The 23,388-nt window shown below is 35.6% G+C and overlaps 3 protein-coding genes across 3 annotated transcripts; 2 read left to right on the forward strand and 1 right to left on the reverse strand.

The window, feature by feature from the left end:
- The first annotated feature begins 23 nt into the window (after nt 1–23).
- Nucleotides 24–6,562, forward strand: LOC109209950 (ubiquitin carboxyl-terminal hydrolase 2-like). Its single transcript, XM_019373313.1, has 3 exons — nt 24–227; nt 1,411–4,247; nt 6,010–6,562. Exons 2-3 carry the CDS (start codon nt 1,417–1,419, stop codon nt 6,242–6,244), a joined length of 3,066 nt encoding a protein of 1,021 aa, XP_019228858.1. The 5' UTR covers nt 24–227; nt 1,411–1,416; the 3' UTR covers nt 6,245–6,562.
- A 2,100-nt stretch (nt 6,563–8,662) lies between these two features.
- Nucleotides 8,663–11,458, forward strand: LOC109209955 (PLASMODESMATA CALLOSE-BINDING PROTEIN 3-like). The gene is made up of 3 exons (XM_019373319.1): nt 8,663–9,136; nt 9,837–9,870; nt 11,073–11,458. Exons 1-3 carry the CDS (start codon nt 8,824–8,826, stop codon nt 11,326–11,328), a joined length of 603 nt encoding a protein of 200 aa, XP_019228864.1. The 5' UTR covers nt 8,663–8,823; the 3' UTR covers nt 11,329–11,458.
- Nucleotides 11,459–12,510: 1,052 nt separating this feature from the next.
- Nucleotides 12,511–18,331, reverse strand: LOC109209951 (purple acid phosphatase 15). Its single transcript, XM_019373314.1, has 7 exons — nt 16,993–18,331; nt 15,951–16,142; nt 14,915–15,248; nt 14,463–14,680; nt 14,092–14,282; nt 13,687–13,971; nt 12,511–12,877 (listed from the first exon to the last, which is right to left on the reverse strand). The coding sequence occupies exons 1-7, from the start codon at nt 17,261–17,263 to the stop codon at nt 12,701–12,703; spliced, it is 1,668 nt and encodes a 555-aa protein (XP_019228859.1). The 5' UTR covers nt 17,264–18,331; the 3' UTR covers nt 12,511–12,700.
- Nucleotides 18,332–23,388: the final 5,057 nt, after the last annotated feature.

Genomic DNA, 23,388 nt, shown 5'->3' on the forward strand with positions numbered 1-23,388 from the left:
TGTCTTTTACCTCTGTTTTTTCACCACCATTGCCATTTTTGAAGTGCCCCAAAAAACCCCATTATTTTGTTTTTCTTTTTTCTTTTGACGTTTTTTTTCCTTTTCTCTCTCTGTAATGCTCGTTTTCATATGATATATACTAAATCTATACATGCCCTTCTTATGTGACTGATAATCTATTGAAATTACTGGGGAAAATCCAATCTTTCTTTCCTCCATAGTTTCAGGTGAATCTCTGATGCTACCCCTTTTCTTGAGCTTGCTTATTTTTTACTTAGATGTATATATTTTGACTTGTTATTGCAACTATATGATAAAAGAATCGATTTTTTGTTTACCCTTTTGAATTCCAATCCCATGGGTATGAATATCAAAGGTAAAACCCCAACCAACCCCCCCCCCCCTCAAAAATAAAAAATAAAAAATTTGAAGACAATTTAAGTTGATTTGTTACTTGTTTAGTTTTACTTTATCGGAGTTTTGTGAATGATATGTTTTTGGGTATCTGGAATTTGATTGTAAAGAGTATGAAAAATGTTTAAATGGTTATTAGAATTGCAATTTTAGTACTTCTCTTCAATCCAGTAGCTAGATTTTGGTCCCTTTTAATAACTGTAGTGCCTGGGCCAGCTTGCATGCACCTCGACTGATTCCATGGATACCTGCTACCTCCCACCAGCACAGGTACCGGATAACGCTGTTCACCAAGGCTTGGATCGATGGAAAAAAATCGCCTTGGTCTTGGTTTTGCTTAGTTTATCTATTAGGACATCGCAAATAAATACATCCTTTCCAACTGTTGAAAGAAGGAAGTTCACTTTTTAGTGACCAGAAATTGACTAGTTTATTTAACTGATGTAAAGATCTTTCTTTATATTTTGCTAGTCAAGGCGTTCGATCATCTGTCGGTGAGGTCGATTGAAGATAAATGAATGAGATGTTTAATTGACTTGTTGCTTGTGTAAATGGTTATTAGACTTGCAAGTTTGCATGTACTGCTCTTTAATCTAATAGCTAGATTTTGGTATTGATGTTTCTTCGTTTCTAGATTAGCACTTCGTAAATAGATGTACATAAGTAAGATTAAGAGAGATGAATGAGATATGTTTAGTTGATTTAGTTTTTATGTTTTTTCCTTATTCAGTTGAAATTGATATGTTTACTAGGCTTGCAATCTTGTCTTGTTCTTCCCTTCAATGTAGACCTATTTATGTGAACTCGATTATTGTGTCATGACCTACTGTCATGTGTTCATCTAAGTGAGTGATTTCTGAGGATAAGTTTAAGGAATACTAATAGTTTGGACATGGGCCAGAAGTGGCGCCTATGAAATATTCTAAGTTAGTTATTTGAGCTATGTATTAGTGTATTGTACTTAGGGTGTATGATGTTTTCTGTTGTCGATTGTAGGATATAATGGTGAAAAAGGTTAAGAGAAATGGCAAAGGTGGTTTGAAGGAGAAGCGGAATCCAGTGGCATCTCCAAATCTTGTTGCTCAACAAGACATCCAAAAAGTTAATACCCCCGAGGATGGAGTTACAGCTGTGAATGATAAAAAAATATGTGACCATATTGATAAGAGTATTGATGTGGAGAAAGTTTCTGCTAAACTTGGCTCTTCAGGACCTGTTAGGTGTGAAGATTGCAGGGAAGGAGCGGTTAATAGACGGGCTGGGAAAGGAAAAGGTAAACATGGAAAAAAGAAGGGAGGTGGAGAATCAAAGTCAGATTCCAAAGCCTTTTGGATCTGTTTAGAGTGTGGTCATTTCTCATGCGGAGGTGTTGGATTTCCTACTACTCCTCAGAGTCATGCAGTTCGGCATGCAAGACAGTACCGCCACTCATTGGCAGTGCAGTTTGAAAATCCTCAGCTGCGCTGGTGTTTCCCGTGCAATAGACTAATTCCTGCTGAAAAGATAGAGGAGAGCACTGAACAAAAGTATGTATTGCAGGACATTGTGAAGATGATTAAAGGGCGGTCGACTGAAGAGCCTAGTCTTGATGTTGAGGATGTTTGGTTTGGGACGGGGAGTATCACGAGTGGGATCAAGTCAGAAGCTAGTGTTGAAATTGGTGCCTACAGAAAAAGTGGTTATGTTGTTAGGGGATTGCTTAATTTAGGAAATACTTGTTTTTTTAATTCTATAATTCAAAACCTACTTGCAATGAATAGATTACGGGATTACTTTCTTGAAATGGACGATTGTGCTGGTCCTCTTACTGCTTCTTTTACGAAGCTCTTTGCTGAGACGAGTCCTGAGGATACCTTAAGAAATGCTATAAATCCAAAATCTTTCTTTGGTTCCTTGTGTGCGAAGGCTCCACAATTTAGGGGATATCAACAGCACGACAGTCACGAGTTGCTTCATTGTTTGCTTGACGGTTTGTGTACCGAGGAATTGACTGCAAGAAAGAAACTCAAGTCTTCACAGGATGATGGCAAGTCTCCTCCTACTTTTGTTGATGCCATCTTTGGGGGTCGTCTCTCTAGTACTGTTACTTGTCTGGAGTGTGGACACTCTTCATTAGTATATGAGCCATTCTTGGATCTCTCGTTGCCGGTTCCCACTAAGAAGCCTCCACCTAAAAAGACTCAGCCAGTTTCCCGAGCGAAGAAATCAAAACATCCTCCAAAGAGAAGTGGAAGAGTCCGCCCTAAGATTAGCAGAGACGCAGCTTCTCTTAATGCTCAAAGTGCTCAAGAAAGCACTTCGATGCAGTCTAGTGCGCCAATCACTGAAGGAACAACAGTTCCTTCTGATGGTGCATTGCTAGATTGCGTTGATGCTAGTGATGTTGCTGATAATATGGGCTTAACTTCACATAATCTATCTTCCTCTCTGAAGTCCAATAATGAAAAAAATGTCGACGGTGAGCCGACTTCAATGGACAATTTTACATGGTTGGATTATCTTGATCAAGATAGCCCGCCTAATGGTAATGACATCGTTTCTCAAGTAACTTCTCCTGATCTATCTTCCTCTCAGAATGGTATTACTGGACAGTTGAATTCAGTGGAGAACTTTACATGTTCGACTAATCTTGATCAAGATATTCTGCCCAAGGGTGATGACATCGCATCACAAAATGATGATATTCTGACTAATCAGGGTTGCGGAACTGAATATGCTGTTCAACATAATGTCTCCTTGCAAAATAATCAGGGTTGTGGAGAGGAAGCTTGTTCTCCAGATGATTCGATTTGCTTGGATGATCAAGGACGATCTAAGTCACCAAACTGCAATATAGCTTCTCAATTTTGTGAAGAAGCACCAGTTAAAGACTGCTATGCTAGTGAAGTTGCGTGTAACTCAGCATCAAACAGCCAGTTCTTCTCGGCGGTTTCAAATCTTGGAAACGATTCATCAACGAGGATTTGGGAAGATGAAGCCCCATTACAGGTACAAGATTCAGAAATTCTGTTGCTTCCTTATAAGGAAGAGACCTCAGCTACCAGTGACATACCAAAAGCAGAAGGCAAGGTGTCCTATGATGCTGTTGTCGGTCAACAAGATTTTACGGACTTCGATGGTTTCGGCGGCCTATTCAATGAACCTGAGCCGGTTGCAGGGCCTGCTGAAAAGCCTTTACTAAATGGTCCTGCTTCTAAGTCAAATGGATTTGGAGAAGCTAGTTCTGCTGTTGGAAATAGCACTGAGTCTGATCCAGATGAGGTTGATAATACTGATGCTCCAGTGTCTGTGGAGAGTTGTTTGGCTTGTTTCACAAAGCCTGAGCTTCTATCTAAAATTGAACATGCTTGGCAATGTGAAAACTGTGCAAAACTTCTACGGGAACAGAGGACGAGACTGAACAAGAAATTGCCGAAACCTAGATCAGGCGATCTGGAGAATGCGCCAAAGGACAGTAATCCAAGGGATATTGAACTGAGAACCACTAATGGAAGTGCTGTGAAAGGTGTGTCAGATGCTTTTGATGACGGGTCGGTGTACCAGAATAGAACAAATGATTACTCAAGTCAAGATGAAGCTTGTAGTGTAGTAAATCGCGATAAGAGAGTTAAGTTGGATGAACCTGAATCTGAAGAAAGTGAAAATGAGACGGACTCTAAAGGTGTCAAAGTGGAAAGAGATGCAACTAAAAGGATACTCATTGATAAAGTCCCTCCAATTTTGACTATTCATCTAAAGAGGTTCAGCCAAGATGCTCGAGGACGCTTAAGTAAGCTCAGTGGCCATGTGAATTTCAGAGATACTATTGATATCACAACATTTATTGATCCCAGGTGTGTTAATTTTCCTTCCTTTGAAAGATCAGTTAAAATCAGATTTTTTGGCTGTCTTCATTAAATTGAGTTTCGAGTAATTCTGTTCATCTTGTAATAAGAACCTGCAATAGATTATTCAAAACTGATGAAATCCATATCAGTTAAGCGGACTCTTTAAACATAATAAGCTTTTGGAGATGAGAAATGATTGTGTAATGTAATATTGTCTCCTTCCATTAGAGAAAGTTTGACCTTAGACTGAAGAAATAACTATTGTATCGAGATTTATGGAGAAACAGAGTTGTTGCCTTCTTCTCTGTTTGAGATTATTTTATTGAACTTTCAAAGTTATTAAATAAAATAGTTCATTGGAGATTTCCAGCAAGTATAGCTTAAAGCATGTGATGGTAAGATTGGGGGGTCAAATGTGGAAGCATCTGTCTGTCAAATATCATTTGAAGAAGGCCGCACACTTTTTATCGCGGATTGGCAGTCGTTTCCAGTCCTTTGAATTATTGAATTTCTTGCTCTTCTCCGTGATGTGCCTTCGGTTTATCCATGCAAGATAGTGTTACTGTCCTTTTTTTGGCTTGACAGTTTAGAAACTGTTCTCCCGATTGGTTCTGGTCCATCTTTGATTTTAGAAGTTCTTTTTTTGGGGGGGTGGGTGGGTGGTGGGGGTCGGGGGGGGGGGTGTAAGTATGGTCTTCTGATTTCAGGAGTATTATTTACCCTTGGATTTGTATAAAAGTATTTTGGAACATCTTTGAAACTAATTTGACATGGAAACACAAGCAAACTTGTATCTGTTTTTTTTACCCCTCTGGGGGTGGACGCCGGGGAAGCCATAGTTTTTTTTCTTATGATTAGTTAAGCTAGAAAATTGTCTCTGAATCTCAGCTCTAATATGTTCCATCAGCTTATTTTTCACCTTTTTTAATTTTATATAGAAGCACTTGATATGATTGACGTTTCTGCATGGAACTTGTTATCCAAGTGATCGAACATCTTAAATGATATTCCAGTGCTTTGATTTTCATTTTGAACTATCTGTCACTGGTTTGAAGTTAGTGTTCCGTGAGTGTGTAGCGAACCTGATGTTGGAGAGGATTCACCAAAAACGGTTGTGAAATATGAAATTATTGGTGGATCTTTATCTATTCTTAGTTGGATCCTTATCTATTCTTTAGTGTATTTTCGTATTTCTAGACTTCTATTATTATTTGTTGTTGTCTTTGCTTCGGTTTCTGATTGCACTACCTAGTGTTAGTTTTGTGTTTTCGCTTGGTTTTCTGATTGGTTTGCTTGTCATTGCCCCTTCCTTTTATCTTTCATGAGCCGAGGGTCTATCGAAAACAGCGTCTTTACCTTTTAAAGGTAGGGGTAAGGTCTGCGTACTTACCACCCTCCTCAGACCCCACTTGTGGGAATACACTGAGTTTGCTGTTGTTGTAGTTGGCTGTGAACTCTTTAGTCTTATTCAGATGCTTGTTTGGTTTATTAATGATTAACCCATTTTAAAAGATTGATTTGTCCATTAAAGAAAGAGTATATTGATATCCGTAAAATTAATGATGTTAAATAAATGGTATATTTTTGTGCTGTGAAACCAGAAAAGAGAAAAAGAAAGACTTTTGAAACCAAGTCGACGAGACTCAATTGAAAACATGTAATAGTATTTTGCACGGTGCATATTATTTCCAGGACCGAGTAGGTCAAGTCTCTTTTGCAAAATGTTATCTGTCTGCAGTGGTCTGATAATGAAATGATGTAACTGCAGGTGCCTGCAGAAGGAGGTTTACAAATACCGGCTTGTGGGTGTCGTGGAACATTCAGGGACTATGAGGGGAGGTCACTATGTTGCATACGTTAGAGGCGGCCCAAAGATTGTTGGGAAAGACAAGGACGCGGAAGATCATGTGTGGTATTATGCCAGTGATGCCTACGTACGAGAGGTCTCATTGGAAGAAGTTCTTCGGAGTGAAGCCTATATTTTGTTCTACGAAGAAATTTGATGCGAAATTCTTCGCAATTCTTTTGACATCAAAATGGTCGGGGTTCAGTTGATCACCCTACAGGTTCGCGTATGAGAAACAAATACGTATACACAACGAGAAGGGGTTTTTGGGGAGGGGTTGGAGGGTAGAAAGGTGAGTTGTATTACTACAATCATAGAGTATTAACACCCATTTTTTGTTATTTTTCAAATTTCAAAATGCCATCACTTAAAGATGTACATGTTGAAAAATGCATGTAGAGAAAGAGTTCAATTCTTTGTTATGCAAAAAGAAGCAATCCTTATTTACCAGCATGGGGTGGTAAGTTTATGCTTATTAATTTCTTTTCTTATTTTGTATTAATTGTTTACCAAGATGTACATGTTGGAAAATGATGAGTTTGACTGAACATTGTCACTCAATATTTTTCCTTTAGTGGGAAAAGTTAAAATCGGCCCGTGAACTTTGTGAATGTTGTCGGGTAAAGTGCACAAACAGCCGTTCTTAGGGCTACTATTTAGGGATTAGTCAGTACATATTTTACTAAAACTAGTACGAGCTAGCCTGTTTTCGGACGAGTCATTCAAAAATAATCAGTGTTTGCAAAGTCATTGAAAAATAACTACTATTTTGTTGCAATACGGAAAGTTCTAGCATTATAGACTGGAGATGCTCCAATCTCCAGTATATTATGCTGGACCGGTATATTATACTGGAACTCCAGTATAATCCAGTATACTTATGTTGGAACTCCAGTATAATATACTAGAGTTCCAGTATATTATACTGGAATTCTAGTATATTATACTGGAGTATTTTTTCGGATTTTGAACAGTGTTTTCGATTAGATTTATCTTTACATGAAAAGTGACTAATTTTCAATTACTTTTGAAACTGTGGCTATTTTTGAATGACCACTTGTAAATCTGATTATTTTTTAATTTCTCCCCATATTTTATCGTGACATTTGAACTAAAAATTTTAATTATACAACAATTTATGATATTTCTGTCCCGAAAAATTGAACTGAAAACTAAAACTGGGGATGCAATTGGCGAATTTTTTAATAACAGCCATTTAGAATAGCTACCTGATGTCATTTCTACAATGTTGTCCATGCTTTTCTAAAAAGTTTGCTAAAATCTTGAAAGCCAGGTAATACGTATGGAAGTTTAATTTAATTTATATTTACATCAATCTATCAAATACATTATACGTATAGTTACATACACTATTATCACTAAATTATAATTTTTAATACATATTTCAATCATGATAAATTAGTACGATTTGATTTAACTATTGAGTATTGAGTACAAATAATTTTTTATAGTATTTTGAGCATCCTCTTTGGTTACCACCATGTCTGCCTATATTTTGTACCTTGTGGTTACTTTGGTAAGTTTCAAGACACAGAGGCTGAAATTCAGGAAAATAAAAGAATCTTTAAACCAATGTTCCAAAGACATCCATACAAAGATTAAATAGTAGCATACAAAAAGAAACAAATAATATCATCTGTCCAAGAAAACATTCATTCACTTCATCACTTTCAAAGTTCTCAAAATCTCAAACACCAAAAAGAAAAAGCAAACTCACAAAAAGAAAACAACAAAAGAAAAAGGAAACAGCTAAAAGAACACATAAAAAAATAAAAAGATAAAAGAAACCATCTTCTTGTTCATTCTTCAGTGTTCCTTTTTATATTCAGTATTCTCAATTTACTGGTTCGACTAATTTGGATTTGCACTGCGCATGATTCACCTTAATGCATTACAACAACAACTATGTCAATATAATCTCACGAGTAAAGTATGAGGGAGGGTAGTGTGTATGTAGACCTTACGGCTTACCCTTACCTTGTGAAAGTAGAGAGTCTGCTTCCGATAGACCCTCGGCTCAAGGAAAAGAAAATTTCGACAGTAGTAAAAAGGAAATACAGTTGAAAAAGCTATAGAAAAATAAGCAGTAGCAATAAAGAATCGAAGCAAAAGAAACAACACGTAGTAATAAAAATCTAAGAAGATTTGCAGTGCCGATAGCTTACTAAGGGGTCGTTTGGTTGGGAAATAAGTTATCCCATGATTAGTTATCCTGGAATTAGTTATCCCATCCTCTCATAGGGATAAATAAAAACACTACAATCCCGACATAACTAATCCGGAATTAGTTATACCACTATTTTATTCCAACCAAATATTGAATAAACTCATCTCAAATTTAATCCCGAAATTAATTATCTCTTATCCCTCGTACCAAACGAGTCAAAAAGAAAAGCACTCCTTTGTATGTGTTTTTCAGCTTTTAATAATCGAACTCGAAATCTCCAATTAAAACTAAAAACTACCATTATCTCACAACATTATGTTATGGACCTTAATTAATTATACTTAGTTCCCATTCCTCTATTTGATTCTTCCTGCTTCAGTCCTTTTGTCCACACTGTACCATAACATTCTCCTTTCCTTTTTTGCCCTTTCTTTAACAAAAACCCCAACTTGTCACTCTCAAAATTCCCACTCTCAAACCCCACCAAAAAAGAAAAAAAGAACCCCAACAAAACCCATAAATTTTCTTGAACTTTTAGTTTCATATCAATGGCAAAACCACCATTTCAAGTGGTGTTTTTGTTCATATTTTTCTCATTTTGCACCCAAATAGTTAAAGTAAAAGCAACATGGTGTGTAACAAGAAGTGATGCAAGTGAAAAAGCTTTACAAAATGCATTAGATTATGCTTGTAGTTCTGGTGCAGATTGTGTTACTATTTTGGAAAATGGGCTTTGTTTTCTTCCTAATACAATTCAAGCTCATGCTTCTTATGCTTTTAATAGTTATTATCAGCGCAGAAATAGAGCTCCTGGTTCTTGTGATTTTGCTGGCACTGCTACCATTGCCAAAACTGATCCAAGTAATTTCTTTTTTTTTTTTTTTTTTTTTTTTTTTTTTGCATTTTTCCTTTACACTTTCTTGTTATAGAATACTTCCGTTAGTTTCATTTTACATGACACTATTATTATTTCTTGAGTCAAAAGAAATTTTTCTTACCACGATTTTCTTAAATATTTTATAAAATATTTTTATATAGTGCAGTCCGGTATACTAAGCTCCCGCTATTTGTGGGTTCGAAAAAAAGCGAGACCACAAGGTTCTATCATACACGTAGGGGCCGATTTAGGGGATGGTAGGGGGTTCACGTGAAACCTCTTCGCCGGAAGATTACGCTGTATATATAAGATAAAATCCGTTTTGTGTCTCTATGTATTATATTTTGAATCCCCTTGATACAGTCCAAAAGCTTACCTCAGTGGTCAACGAGATTCAAAATCTTTGTGAGGTTGCTTGTTCTATTCCCATTGGCCATAATCTCTTTTAATTTTTAATTTTTTAATTATTTTGAACCCCATTGGCCAAATTTTGCCTCCACTACTGATTGCACGCAGCTTTACCCTGCATTGCTGTAAGAGGCTGTTTTCACGGCTCAAACACGTGACCTCCTAGTTATATTATAATAACTTTACCAGTTGCGCCAAGGCTCCTACTATATATATGCATCAAAGATCAGTTATTTATGGGTTGAGAAGTGATTTTTTTTTTTTTTTGTAATGTAGGTTATGGATCTTGTGTTTATCCAGCATCTCCAAGGTATGAGCTTTAACTTTCTCTGTACATTGCTTTGCCTCTTCTGTGTAATTCTTGATATTTAATGCTGTACATTTTTCTAGTTATTTCTTATCTTTTGTTATTTAATTTTCTTGAAAGTGGTCCTAATAATATACTAATAAAGAAGAAGAAAAAGTGCAAGAGAAGAAACTTGTAGACAGCAAAGAATGTCTAGAACACTTGTTAATAGTAAGATTATAATATTTTAATTTGTTTGCAGATGGTGTTTGTTCTTCTAAAAGAATGTCGAATATTCTCTATATTTGGAGAGTAAAACTACAAAAAGAAAATCTCTTAGAAAAAAGAGCAAACTATATAAATTTCCAATAACACTTTGCAATGCATGGGGGTAGGACTATTTTGGCGTTTGTTTTGCTGCTAAACCTCTTTAGTTTTGAGCCATTCAATTGTCCTTGTATGGACAGTCTAAAGGCTGCAAAAGCCAGCTAAGCAATCTGGCAACAATAGTCATCTCGAGCACAGCATTTTGATTTTGACTAGACATTTTTTACTGTATGAATTTCACTTATATACATTGTGTAATTAAAAAATTTCAGGTCATTTAATTCTACTTTTTATGTATAGTTAGCTCCTCTTATCTTCTAAGAGGTCGTTTGGTTTGAAAACAAGTTATGTTGTAATTAGTTATATTAGGATTAGTTATGTATTGTTGGGATTAGATATCTTGATATTATTTTTTATTAATTGTTTGATATGTTGTATTAATCCTATATGGGATTACTATTCCATCCCCTGGCAGATATAAGTTTACCGGCTACTAATTTTGATCCTGGAATAACTTATCCTAGAATTAGTAACCAAACAAGGGGTAAGGTGATACTAAATTTTTATCCCAATATTATTTTCACTTATCCATCATACCAAACGTCCCCTAAGTGACTTCATAGTGTAGGCATATATATGTGCAGAAAATAAGTATAGATCGACTTAGATATATATTTTAGTACCCTACGTCTAAGTTTTGAATCCGCCACTGCATGTACGCTAGTTAGTAGCTTGCCGATGCATCAATCAATCTGCTAGTAAAAGATCATTTGCTCTTTCAAACCAAACATGTATATGGACAAGTTATGATTATCATGTATGCTATTATTCGTGTCAATTCTGTTGTACAAAATTGGAATTCTGATCTTAAATGTAACTTGGATTCTGTAATATTTCAGCACTGCTGGTGGCTCTACTACGCCGAGCACCAGTGGTGGTGGCACGACTGGCGGGACGACTACACCAGTCACGACGTCAACTCTTTATCCACCACCACCAGGGACGGCAAATCCTTTCAATGGCAATGGAGGAACAACACCGCGCGTTGGACCTGATATTCCTGACTCAGAAGAATCTAAAGCTTCTCACAAGTTCTCAAATTTACTTCTTGCATCTTTGATGCTTCTCTTTATTCATATTTTTCAACCATTTTAGGCATTTCTGGTAGAGTAAATGTTAGTTTTGAAGACTAGGACAGTAACAATTTTGGTTAGAAAAAGGGAAGTTTTCATTTTGCTATTATGAAAACTTCAGCACATTAGAGTAACGTATTGGTCTTTATTAATATCAATTGTCTAGGCATGTTGATAACAAGGTTGGGTCCTACCCGAAGGCGTTAATCTAGTGGTAAGAGCGCAACATGTGATATGTGAATTAGGCGTACGTCACACGTTCGAACTCGAAAAACCTAACCTTTTAAATGGAGAACGGTTAAGGGGCAGGTTCATTATTCACCGAGTTTCAAACGTGAGCAATTGGCCTTCGGTAAAAATGATAAGTCTAGGTTCATTGTTATGTTAAAACCAATTCATTTGTTAGCATGTCCAAGTTCTACCATTCTGTGTTTATACTTTGCATACCCATTTCAAGTTTATACTTTGCATTTCACTTCATATTGATAATTGGGTCACAAATTAATGATTTTGACCGTTTTTCTTTTGATTATATTTCTATTTTTGTTCTTTGGTGGGAAGGGGAGCCTTGACGTAACCGGTAAAGTTGCTACCTGTGATTAGAAGGCTACGGGTTCGAGCCATGGAAATTGTTTCTTGCAGAAATGCAGGGTAAGGCTGCGTACAATAGACCCTTGTGGTCCTGTCCTTCACCAAACCACGCGCATAACGATAGCTTAATGCGTCGGGCTGCCCTTTTTTTTTTTCTCTTTGGTGTGAGAAAAATATTACAAAACTATTCATTGTTTAAAAAGAAAATCTCATTTTTCCACTTCATGTTTTCCATACAAGACGATATCTAAATTAAGATTCTTGGAATTATGAATCAAAATGAAGTAATTAATCCTATTTATTTGAATGGAAATATAGCTATATATTTCTTAATTTTCATATATTTTATTATTTATGATTAATAAGCTGTAAAGCTGGTACATTGTCTCTAATCCCGTTTGCTTCTATCTCCCATCATCTGCTTCTGTATTGCACATCAAATAAAGGGGTTTTCTTGATTATTCACAATTTGAAATATTCAATCTAACGAAAAACTTTATAAATGGAGAAGAAAATAAAGGAAAAATATGAATATTTTACTTTATAAAAAGAATATAATAACTAGATGAAGGGGAATGAGTTTATTTTACATTCACAACAAATCACATATAAATTACAGAAAATATCAAAATTCAAATGTGATAGTCTTCCAAATATACATCAAATGAAGGGTTCCTAATTACATGTACAATTTTTAATATATTAAAGAATATTAATATTGTCAATCATGATTTATGAATCATCATTTCCAAAGAATAGAGTTATTTTTTTCCTCTCTCAGCTAATTTACAAGTAAATTGGGGTCAGATGATATTTTTTATCCAATCAAATTGGTATTTTCCAATTGGCCAGGGCTTAATTACCTTAGGTTTAACAGGGCATTTCTCGGGTTGCCTGACTATGTAAATTATATCTCCAGCTTTATTGTACATATCTTGGTTCCTATGCCATGTCCATAGAGCATGTGTCTCATTTTTCACCTGCAAATTATCAGCAAAGATTAACATATCAGATTTCTGTAACTATGAATCAAAAATGTTACCATGTTATGGCATTTAGTGGTAATAAGCCGATAACTAAAGTTACAAGAACTAGAACGTATAACATGACGATACGCCTTCATTCCTACTTCCCATATTAAAAACTTTACAACTTTCTTTTTGGTTTATAGGTCGGAAACATCCTCTCTGGGGGGTAAGGTCTACGTACATACTACCCTTCCCATACCCCACTTGTGGGATTACATTGGGTCTGTTATTGTTGTTGTTTTTGGTTTATAGGCTAATTTGACAAGTTATTGCGATCTTTGAATGGTCTATAGATTAAACGACAACAAGAACAACATACTCAATGTATTCCCACAAGTGGGGTCCAGGGAGGGTAGTATGTACGCAGTCGTTACCCCTATCTTGTGAAGGTAGAGAGTCTGTTTCCGAAGACCCTCGGTTCAATAGATTGACTTTCAAAATAATCTTGTCCTACAAACGATTTTTTTGATAACCAAGAATCTCTGAGGGCCAATTGGCGCACAGTATGAGACTCAATGGACAATGGATCCACCCTACTGTGGTAGAGTTCGAACTCGTGACGTGTGCCTACCACACATCAAGAGTTGCGCTCTTGCCACTAGACCAAAGCTCTAGAGGCTGCTAGAAAACAATTATCTTAATCTTAAGGTATAAGTTAAAGGAGTGTGAGGTATACCTAAAATTCTGTTTCTCTGGTTGCTTATAATCATTCAGTAGGAGTAGAATCGATAAATATCATGACGAATGAAATAAATATTTACCTCTATAATTCCATGGCCGAAGCTACTTTCTCTGTATGCGCTATAATCAGGTTGTTGATCCCAACAAAAGTTACCAGCTGCTGGACCTGATGTAAAATTATAGGCACAGAATCCGCCCATAAATTTGTCTGGTGTGCTATCTGGTTTAGGACATTTCCCTGACTCATCAGCATGTTCAATTGCCATCTTCTCGCGGTTTCCACCATCACCGACAGTTATATAGACTGGACCACAAGGATCCAGTGTGTAGTTATAGACTCTGTTTGACCTTTCGTAGGCATGAACCTATATAGATTTTTTCAACTTATCAGTATTTGATACATAGATGTGCAATTTGAATGAAAGAGCATACATGAGCATTCATCTTACTGCTCTAGACTAAGGGTATATTAATCTTGTACTTACATGTCCATTGAAGACTAAATCGACACCATACTCGTACAGCAAATCTTCCATCGCTACCTTCATACATTCAGCTTCTCTATAGTGTGCCGTGTAAGTAGAGTACCAAGGTGGATGCCAAGTGGCAACCAGCCACGGAGTAACTCTCCTATCAACATTAGCCAAGTCCCTTTCCAACCACTTGTATTGATCATCTGTAATCAGAAGCTTAGAGAATCATAACACTTTGCTAGATGGAGCAGAATGGGAAAGAAATGAAAACGCAGGACACAGTCCAGCCGCCCAATGGCTTGAGACAAATTTCCAAAGTCGACCGTAAACATAACAAGGGGAAAGAGAAATAGGATTGAAGAAAGGTTATGAGTGATGTTTACCTGACTTATTATAGGCGACATATCCCCCGAGCATGATGAAGTGTATGCCTCCCGCATTAAAAGAATAGTAAAATGGGGATGATGATCCACTTTCTTTTGACGGGAATGCAAAGCGAGAACGATAGGCTGCAAATGTCTGATTTTCAGCTTGTTCTTCTATCTCATGGTTCCCCTCCACCACCATGATAGGAATTTTGGACACCAGCGGCTGCATATATCTATAGCGACAATGTCAGAAAACAGAAGCACAAATTAAACTAGTGAAGTATATATGTGTCTGCTCTGACAGAAATCTAAAACTGGTCTTTTATGAATGATCAGGTGTTATCTCAGTTGAACCCTGAACTCTCAGTACAGAAGTTGAACTATTCATTTTGTCTAATGGATCACATTTTATTAATTTATTCGTGATGTGTGAATCAAAATTTTGAATGAGCAAAAGGAGCTCTCACCTTCCCCAATAGTCCCACCGAGGCTGATAGGTCTCGTGTATCGGAGTGTCGTTAAATGAGCACGAATAGCAATCTGAACCAGTTCCGTTCGAGAGATACAAATTAGCATATGTGACATCTCCAACCAATAGAACAAGATCTGGATTGTTCTCCATCAAATGGCTAACAGTGGAAGTGGTATTGTACGTTAGACCGAGGTCCCCTACAATGGCTATTCTCTTCGGGTAGCTCTTTGGAGAAGAAATAGGCATGGTCTTGAAATGGTAGATAGTACTCATAGCTGGTATAGAAGGATCTCCACATCGATAATAGTATAATGTATTTGGTTTCAACCCTGTAGCAGGAAAAAATGCACCAGATGACTAAATCAAACATGAGAAACAAATTAGCTACATAGGAGACTTGCATTAGTTAATCCATTGTGATGGTCCAAACCCTTCTCCCCCCCACCCCACCCCCACCCCAACCAACCAATTCAGTAGACATGAACTTTGCAGAATGAGACTTTGAAAAGGATACTTGCTGCAGTTGTAAACATTCAAAGACCTAAAGAAAGTCAAACTGTGCGTCTTCAAACTGCCTCAAAGCATGAGCTATATACATTTTCGCAGAAAATCAAAACTAAAAGCATTCTTGCAGTTGTAGAGACACCTAACAGCAGCAAATCAAACTGTAGTGAAGATACTTCTGCACATTATCGATCTAATAGAGGCAACATTCAAAGTTTGATCGTTCAGAAGATTTACCAAGCTAAACTTATTTAAGAGATGAATAGTAACTGTGTGATGCATGATTCCTACTTCTTAGTATACGACCACTTTGTCCATGATGTCAAGTTACGAACACTGACATCTAGTTCAAACATTCAGTTCTTTGCATAAAGAGTAAAAGCTGACGCGATGAATAAATGGTTTGGTTATATTCAAAAGTAGCAAGTGTACTAGTTGATATCTCAGAGACTGTACTAAACATCGAACTAGCAGAACGCAATCTCAGCTAGGACAGAGGAACGGCTGTTCAGTTTCTGCTAGCATACCTGTAAGTTGAACATGGTGTATGACTCCAGAAGTGTAGTTCTGAAGTCCTTCAAATGGATAAAGTTGATTATATATAAGGGACTCGCCGATTGCTTTGTGCCTTAACAAGGATTTATCTTTCCCATATTGAACAAAGCTGCCAACTTTTTTTGGATCCAGTGGTTTAACGTTGTCACCAATTTGATATTCCCCTGCAAATACAGTAAACCACACATTCTTAAACTCCGTCTCAAATCAAAGATGTTAAGGCCCTCTAACCAGTCAGCCAAAATATATCTCAGCTCACACAATATAAAATTGCATAAACCAATAGAAGATTTTTGTTTCCAACAATATGCTCATATCACTGTCAATTGAAAGTTGGCCACGACAAAAAAGCATACGACGTATATCAAAGGTACCATTTTAAAGGTACCATTTTATCAACTCAAATTTGGTGACAGATAAATTGAATTTAACATATCTCAGATCGAAGATGTTAATGCCCTCTAATCAATTAGTAAATATATCTAATCTCAAACAATTTAAATTTGCACAAACCAATAAAGAAGATGTTGATATCAATATTATGCTCATATCACTGTCAACTAAAAATCTGGTCATGATTAAAAAGCATACAATTATGTACCAAAGATTCCATATTATCAACTCAAATTTGTGACATAACTGAATTTAACATATATGTTAGACGATGAACATTGGATATTATCATAAATAGCTTCTCGGCATACCATATAGTATTAGCAGGAAAGAAATAGTAACTACAGCACTCTGCTAGCTATGTGATTAACTGGAATTGATACAAGCACTAATTATTCAAGCTAACATTTAAACTCCGCTATGTGCGGGGTCCAGGGAAGAGCCGGACCACAAGGGTCTATTGCACGCAGCCTTACCTGCATTTCTGCAAAAAGGCTGTTTCCACGGCTTGAACCGGTGACCTCCTGGTCACATGGCCAGTAACTTTACAGTTACGCCAAGGCTCCCCTTTAAACTCAAACTAATAGGCTAAAAAAAGAAGAAAACTTATAGCAAATTTACCTGTAATCCAAGAAATCCAAACAGAGTCATAAGTAGAAGAAAGTGAGACAGATATCTGTTCAGGCTCAAATCCTTTAACAGTCCTTTGAACTCTGGGATCAGTGTCTGGTAAATCAACAGCATGTCCTCTAAAACTTTGGTCCAAAGGTACAGTCACTGGCTTAAAAGGTCCATCAAGTGTGGTTGGAATTTGACCCTCATTAACCTCAACAAGGCTAATAAAAACCAAAAACCAAACCAAGATTGACACAACAAACACAGAATACTTCATATCTCATTCAAGAATTTTGCATGCCCCAAAATAATCAAACTCCAAACACCAAGAAATCAAAAGGGTCCACAACATATATATTTAAGATTAAAACTTTAGCTCCAAAACCTCAAGAAAATCAAAAGGGGTCATAAAATTATAGCAAACAAATTTGCATGCCCCAAAATAATCAAACTCCAAACCTCAAGAAATCCAAAGGGTTTAATAAAAGTATAGCAAAGATTAAAACTTTAGCTTCAATACCACAAGAAAATCAAAAGGGGTCATGTAACTATAGCAAACAAATTTGCATGCCCCAGATAATCAAACTCTAAACTTCAAGAAACCAAAAGGGTTTACAAATAATATATCAAAGATTAAAACTTTTGCAAAATAGCCCGAAGAAAATCAAAAGGGGCCATATAACTAGAGAATATGCTCTAAATATGCTCCAAATAACCAAATTCCAGGCAAAGAACCTCAAGAAATCAAAAGGGTTCACAAAAAGTATATTAAAGATTAAAACTTTAGCACAATTACAATAATATATCAAAAGGGGTCGAATATAACTAAAGAATATGCTCTAAATATGCTCCAAATAACCAAATTCTAGGCACAAAAGCTCAAGAAACCAAAAAGGGTTCACAAAAAGTATTAGCAAAGATTAAAAACTTTAGCTCCAAAACTCCAAGAAAATCAAAAGGGGTTATATAATTATAGCAAACAAAAGGTTAAATGTATGAAAGGAAGAAACTTTGGTCAAGTTGGTGAAACTAAAGAATATGCTATAAATATGCTCCTAGAAAAAAATTGAAGCTTCCCACTTATATACAATTTGGAAAAAGGAAAACTCTTGTTTCTTTTTATTTTTTCTGTTTTTTATTGAATTTGAAAAAAGAAAAATATTGTTCTTTTTAATTTCCTTTTCAAGAAAAAAGCTGCAGAGACTGTGAGGAATGGTGTGGTATTTGGGTTTTTAGGCAGGGGAATCACAGTTATGGCAGTTAGCCTGAACAGAAAAGAAAACAGGAAACAAAAAATGGTGGCATCCAATGAATTTAACCTCGGTTTTAGTGAAATACTAGTAGTATATATTACCCATAAATTGATGCTTTTTGGTTCCTCTTTTGCTGTTTCTACCCCACTCCTCCTGCAAATTTCTCACGCTACGCCACCTTCAATCTTATATTTAAAAAAATTAGAATCGTTATTCTTTATTTATTTTGGGATCAGACTTATCATTTGATTTTCTTATTTATTCGGGAGCTCAATTAATTCAAATTCTCCTTGAAAAGTTTTAATTTGAAGAGGTTAAAGACGTACTTAGTTAAGAATGAAGAAATATTTATCATTTTATCACAACTTTTGAGAAAGTTAGGCAATTTCTTGAAAGGTGGTATCCAATTGTCGTGAAATTTTTTTTTTTTTTTACTGAATTCTTTTAGGATGAGGGTATGAATTATACTTTAATATGTGTTGTGAAGGTGGGTGTGGCCTCCGCGGAGAATAAAATACAGGAAGCAAAGCTTAGAGAGCTCAGATACCTCAGTAATAAGGTGCGAGCAGTTGGCGTTGGTGGGTATAAGAGGTAGAGGGAGGCCAAGGAAGTATTGGAGAGAGGTGATTAGGCAGGACATGATGCGTTTTCAGCTTACTGAGGATATGGCCCTTGATAGCAGAATGTGGGGTCGAGAATTAGAGTAAAAGGTTAGTAGGTAGTCGAGTGTATTTCAGATCCGTATCGCGTGTATTAGGGTTAGTCTGGTAGTGTTTTCTTGTTCTTAGATTGCTAATTTTACATATTTTCCTATTACCTTCTGCATCAGTTTCTTAGTATCTTGCTGTGGTTGATGCTTGTTGCTACTGCTTTCTTCTATCTATTTTCTGGTTCTTAGTGTGTTGTTTTTATCTTTCTGGTCCTTGTTGCTGATATTGCTTATTTCTATTATTTCTTTGCATTTTTCTTGAGTCGGGAGTATCGAAAGCAGCCTCCACCCTCCCAAGATAGAGGTAAGGTCTACATACACATTATCTTCTTAAACCGCACTTATGAAACTTCATTGGTACCTTGTACCTAAATTCTAGGAGAAGATTGTGAACTTTGTTGATGACCATGTTATATAACGAGAAAATCATATCTAGATTTTCTCTTTTATATTACTTCCTAAAACTTTGAGTTTTGTTGTTCTTTTCTCAACAAAAATTAAAGGGGGGGGGGGGGGGGGGGGGTAGTTTTTACTCTTATGTATCTCAATGAGAAAAGAAACAGGGAGTCAAGTATTTGATTTTCTTTTTTTTGTTTCTTCCATTATTTTATATTAATACAATTCAGGGGCGGCCCTTCCATAAAACAAGTAAAGCAATCGCTTTAGGCAAGGTGAAATTTAAAAATAGCCAAATTTATGACTGGTCGTTTAAAAATAGCCCAGTTTCAAAAGTAATCGAAATTTAGCCACTTTTCATGTAAAGATAAATCTGAGCGAAAATACTGTTCAAAACCCGGAAAAATACGCCAGTATATTATGCTGGAGTTCCAGCATAAGTATACTTGAACTCCAGCATATTATACTGGAGTTCCAAGATAAGTATGCTGGAACTCCAGCATAATATGATGGAGTTCTAGCATAAGTACACTAGAACTCCAGCATAATATACTGGAGTTCCAGCAAGTATATCGGTCCAGCATAATATACTGGAGTTTGGAGCACCGGTGATCCAGTCTCCAGTATATTATACTGGAACCAGCAAAGTATACCGGTGCAGCATAATATGCTGGAGTTCATACATAGGTGCACAAGAAAGGTTAAGTGTATTAGCTATAATGTCAATTGAGAAAAACTTATTAGGAGTTATTGATTATAAGAAAATTAAATAACTTTGTATCTAAGAAAATCTATAAAAAAAAAAGTTAAGGCCCCTCATAAAATTTGGCTTTAGGCCACAAAATTCGTCGGGCCGCCCTTGTAATACATTATCTATAACGATTTACGTAATATACTTTGTTCTTGCTTGAAATATGTATATGAATTGATTATTCAATTATTCAATCGAACCGATAAGATATCGGTTATCGGGTATCGGTTAATCAATTATCGATCATTATCGGTTCGGTTATCGGTTTACCCGATAAGATAACTCAATCTAGAGTTAAGCAAAAAAGAAAAGACAATTCACTGGAGTTAAGCAAAAAAGAGATGAATTCACATATAGTATACCAAAGACTTACGCTAGGAGTAACTAGTAAGATCTATGAAGAATGAAGATGAAGCAACTGAAGAGTGGGGTTGAGAAAGAATAGGAGAGAATGAACTGAAGCCCTAACATTTGTATATACTTAAGGGTAAAGTCATAATTTTATTAATTCTTATTGGGTTATCAGAAAGAGAGTTTTATTACACAAAATAATAGAGAATTTTCTATAAAATTATATTTGGTTAATTTTGGTTCAACCATTTAAGTGGATGTATATAATATTTAGTACCTAACTACACTACAAACATGGAATATATAGAATTATTATTATCAATGAAACTTCAGATCTCAAAGCTCAAAATTCACATGGCAGCATATTATATAGTAATACTCATGTTACAGATTGGAAACATGGAAGTGGTTTAAATTGACTTTTTCTTTTTACAACGAGTTATCTGTTTTTTCCCTTTTCACAAAGAATAGTCAAAACAACAACAACAAACCCAACGAAATTTTACTAGTGAAGTCTAGAGAGGGTAGAGTGTACACAAACCTTACCCCTATCATATGACGATAGAGAGTGAAAATAGCACGGGCTAGCCAGTTTTCGGACTGGTAATCGTAAAATAGCCACCGTTTTGCTGAAATACGGAAGTTTCAGCATAATATGCCGGATTATGAAGCTCTTATCTATAAATTTCCAGGATAGTATATTGGAACTCCGGCACACGAAAAGTTCCATCATAATATGCGGGATTATGGAGCTCCTACATAAAAACTTCATGCATATTATGTTGGAACTCCAGCACATTATGCTGGAAGCTCATATGTAAAAAGTTCGAACTCCAACATATTATGCTGAATATTTTCGGATTTTCTAAGTATTTTGTCCAGATTTTATCTTTACATGAAAAATGGCTAAATTTCGATTACTTTTGAAATTGTGACTATTTTTAATTTACCAATTATAAATCTGGTTATTTTTTATTTTTCCCCTATGGAGAGGATGTTTCCGAATATTCAAAATACCATAAGGAATATTTCTATTGTCTACATGGGAAATGTCATAATTAATTGGAAATCAATTTACTGGCTGAATAAAAAAAAAACGAAACAATTACGTACTAATTAGTCAAACTAATCCTTGCATTCACTTTGCTTTATGGCATCTATATTAAGTTTGAAGGATTTAGTATTTAACTAACTAAATTTAGTTGTTGCTTCCTTTTTAAGTTTGAACTTGCTGAGACGCAAAGTTTCTATTTAATTAATGGCCATAGATTCCATATGATTTGGTTTCTCATTATTAGTACATTTTCCTCCTTATGAGTTATGGGATAGGAAAAAACTTAGGACACCAAATATGTAAATGATAAAAAATGTATAAAGAAATTTATATTTTTAGCATCTTCTAAAAATAATAGCTGATAAATGTGTGTATTGTTATGAAACAATAAAAGAAGAAGAAGAGTAGTGCAGAGAAAAGTAGAGGGAGAGAATTCTTATTGATTTGGGATAAATTACAATAGAATAGAACCCTCTATTTATAGGGATAGGTTGACTTAGCCACCAAGCAATGAACCCTAGAATCTCTCTAAATATAGACATTCACTATAAATACAATTCTATTTATAACACTCCCTCTTGAATGTCTATTCAACAGATAATGTGCCTCGTTAAAACCTTAACTAAAATAAAACCCATTGGGAAAAAAATTCTAGAGAAGGAAAAAGAGTACACATATCTACAATACGCCTTTTGGTTGCCTCGTTAAAAACCTTGCAAGGAAAACCCAGTGGGACAAAACCTTGTAAGGGAAAAAGAGTACAACGCGTATTAACTCCCCCTGATGAGAGCATCAATTCACATCCTTAAGCATTTGCATTCCAATCTTGTGCACCATCTTCAAAAGATCTTTGGTAGAGATTTGATGAACAAATCAGGCATATTAACTTGAATGAATATATTGCACCTTGAAATCATCATTCTCGATAGAGATGAATTGTCTTCATATGATCTTGCTGGAATCGTCAGTTCAATATCTTCACATAGAGGTGAAAACTCTTGCTATCATATTATCATGCATATAGTTATAGCAAGATACATTTGTACACAAATTGCATTGAGGATGTAGTACTTCATGACCATGAATTCTATATGCTTTAAGCAATTTAAATCCTTCATGGATTGTTATATAAGTTAAGTCATATAAGCCATATAGTAGACTTTAGATGCATATCAAGTTTTCATGTCATGCTAGACATATAAGATATCGAAAACTGATTGCACATACCATTGACTTTATACTTTCAAGTATTTGAACTACATGTTCAAAACTACATGTCTTTCGTATGAGACCAATTCTACTTGAATTGTTTCTCTAGACTTAAGATCCTCATATATATCTAGCGTTATCATAGATGTCGTCAACGAACATTTTATATCAGTTCCAACCTTCTTTTTTTTCTTCATAAAGACGTAACACAGAGATCTCTTCATTCATATTTTCAAGTACTTGAATCTCTCATGAGATTTATTGAAGTGTTATGTCATGTGATCTTCTAGATCACTTGCCTCCTTTATTATGATCATTTTGATCATTTGCTCATCTTCTTTATCAAGAAGTGTTATTTGAAACCGATTTGTCTATATGCTTTAAGCCTACTATAGACTTTGTCCTTTTAGGACTTAATATGAGCATTTGCAATGAGAATATAGTTACTTTCTTTGGGTCAGCAAGTGCGTCTGGCATGCTTTGCAATATATCGCAAATGAATTATCTTTTTATGAACTTCAAGTTCATATTATTTTATTGGGGGATCTAGATGTACAAATAATAATTCATTACACGTAACTTTTTCTCAACTGTTTATCATGTCTCCCCTCATGTTAGAAAAACTAACTTGTTACCTCAACTTTGAGAATCCACATTTGTGCATTATGGTGTTAAATCT

The sequence above is a fragment of the Nicotiana attenuata genome, unplaced genomic scaffold, assembly GCF_001879085.1.
Source record: "Nicotiana attenuata strain UT unplaced genomic scaffold, NIATTr2, whole genome shotgun sequence".
Taxonomy (NCBI): Eukaryota; Viridiplantae; Streptophyta; class Magnoliopsida; order Solanales; family Solanaceae; genus Nicotiana; species Nicotiana attenuata.

What these genes read in the sequence shown, in the direction of transcription:
- LOC109209951 (XM_019373314.1), bottom strand. Translation starts at nt 17,263, where the DNA reads ATGAAGTATTCTGTGTTTGTTGTGTCAATCTTGGTTTGGTTTTTGGTT. An exon ending in TTGGATTTCTTGGATTACAG is followed by an intron (nt 16,143 to 16,992) that starts GTAAATTTGCTA and finishes CTGTATTTGCAG; the next exon opens with GGGAATATCAAATTGGTGAC. An exon ending in TGTCGCCTATAATAAGTCAG is followed by an intron (nt 14,283 to 14,462) that starts GTAAACATCACT and finishes TTCTGATTACAG; the next exon opens with ATGATCAATACAAGTGGTTG.
- LOC109209955 (XM_019373319.1), top strand. Translation starts at nt 8,824, where the DNA reads ATGGCAAAACCACCATTTCAAGTGGTGTTTTTGTTCATATTTTTCTCA. An exon ending in CATTGCCAAAACTGATCCAA is followed by an intron (nt 9,137 to 9,836) that starts GTAATTTCTTTT and finishes TTTGTAATGTAG; the next exon opens with GTTATGGATCTTGTGTTTAT. An exon ending in GTTTATCCAGCATCTCCAAG is followed by an intron (nt 9,871 to 11,072) that starts GTATGAGCTTTA and finishes GTAATATTTCAG; the next exon opens with CACTGCTGGTGGCTCTACTA.
- LOC109209950 (XM_019373313.1), top strand. Translation starts at nt 1,417, where the DNA reads ATGGTGAAAAAGGTTAAGAGAAATGGCAAAGGTGGTTTGAAGGAGAAG. An exon ending in ACAACATTTATTGATCCCAG is followed by an intron (nt 4,248 to 6,009) that starts GTGTGTTAATTT and finishes ATGTAACTGCAG; the next exon opens with GTGCCTGCAGAAGGAGGTTT.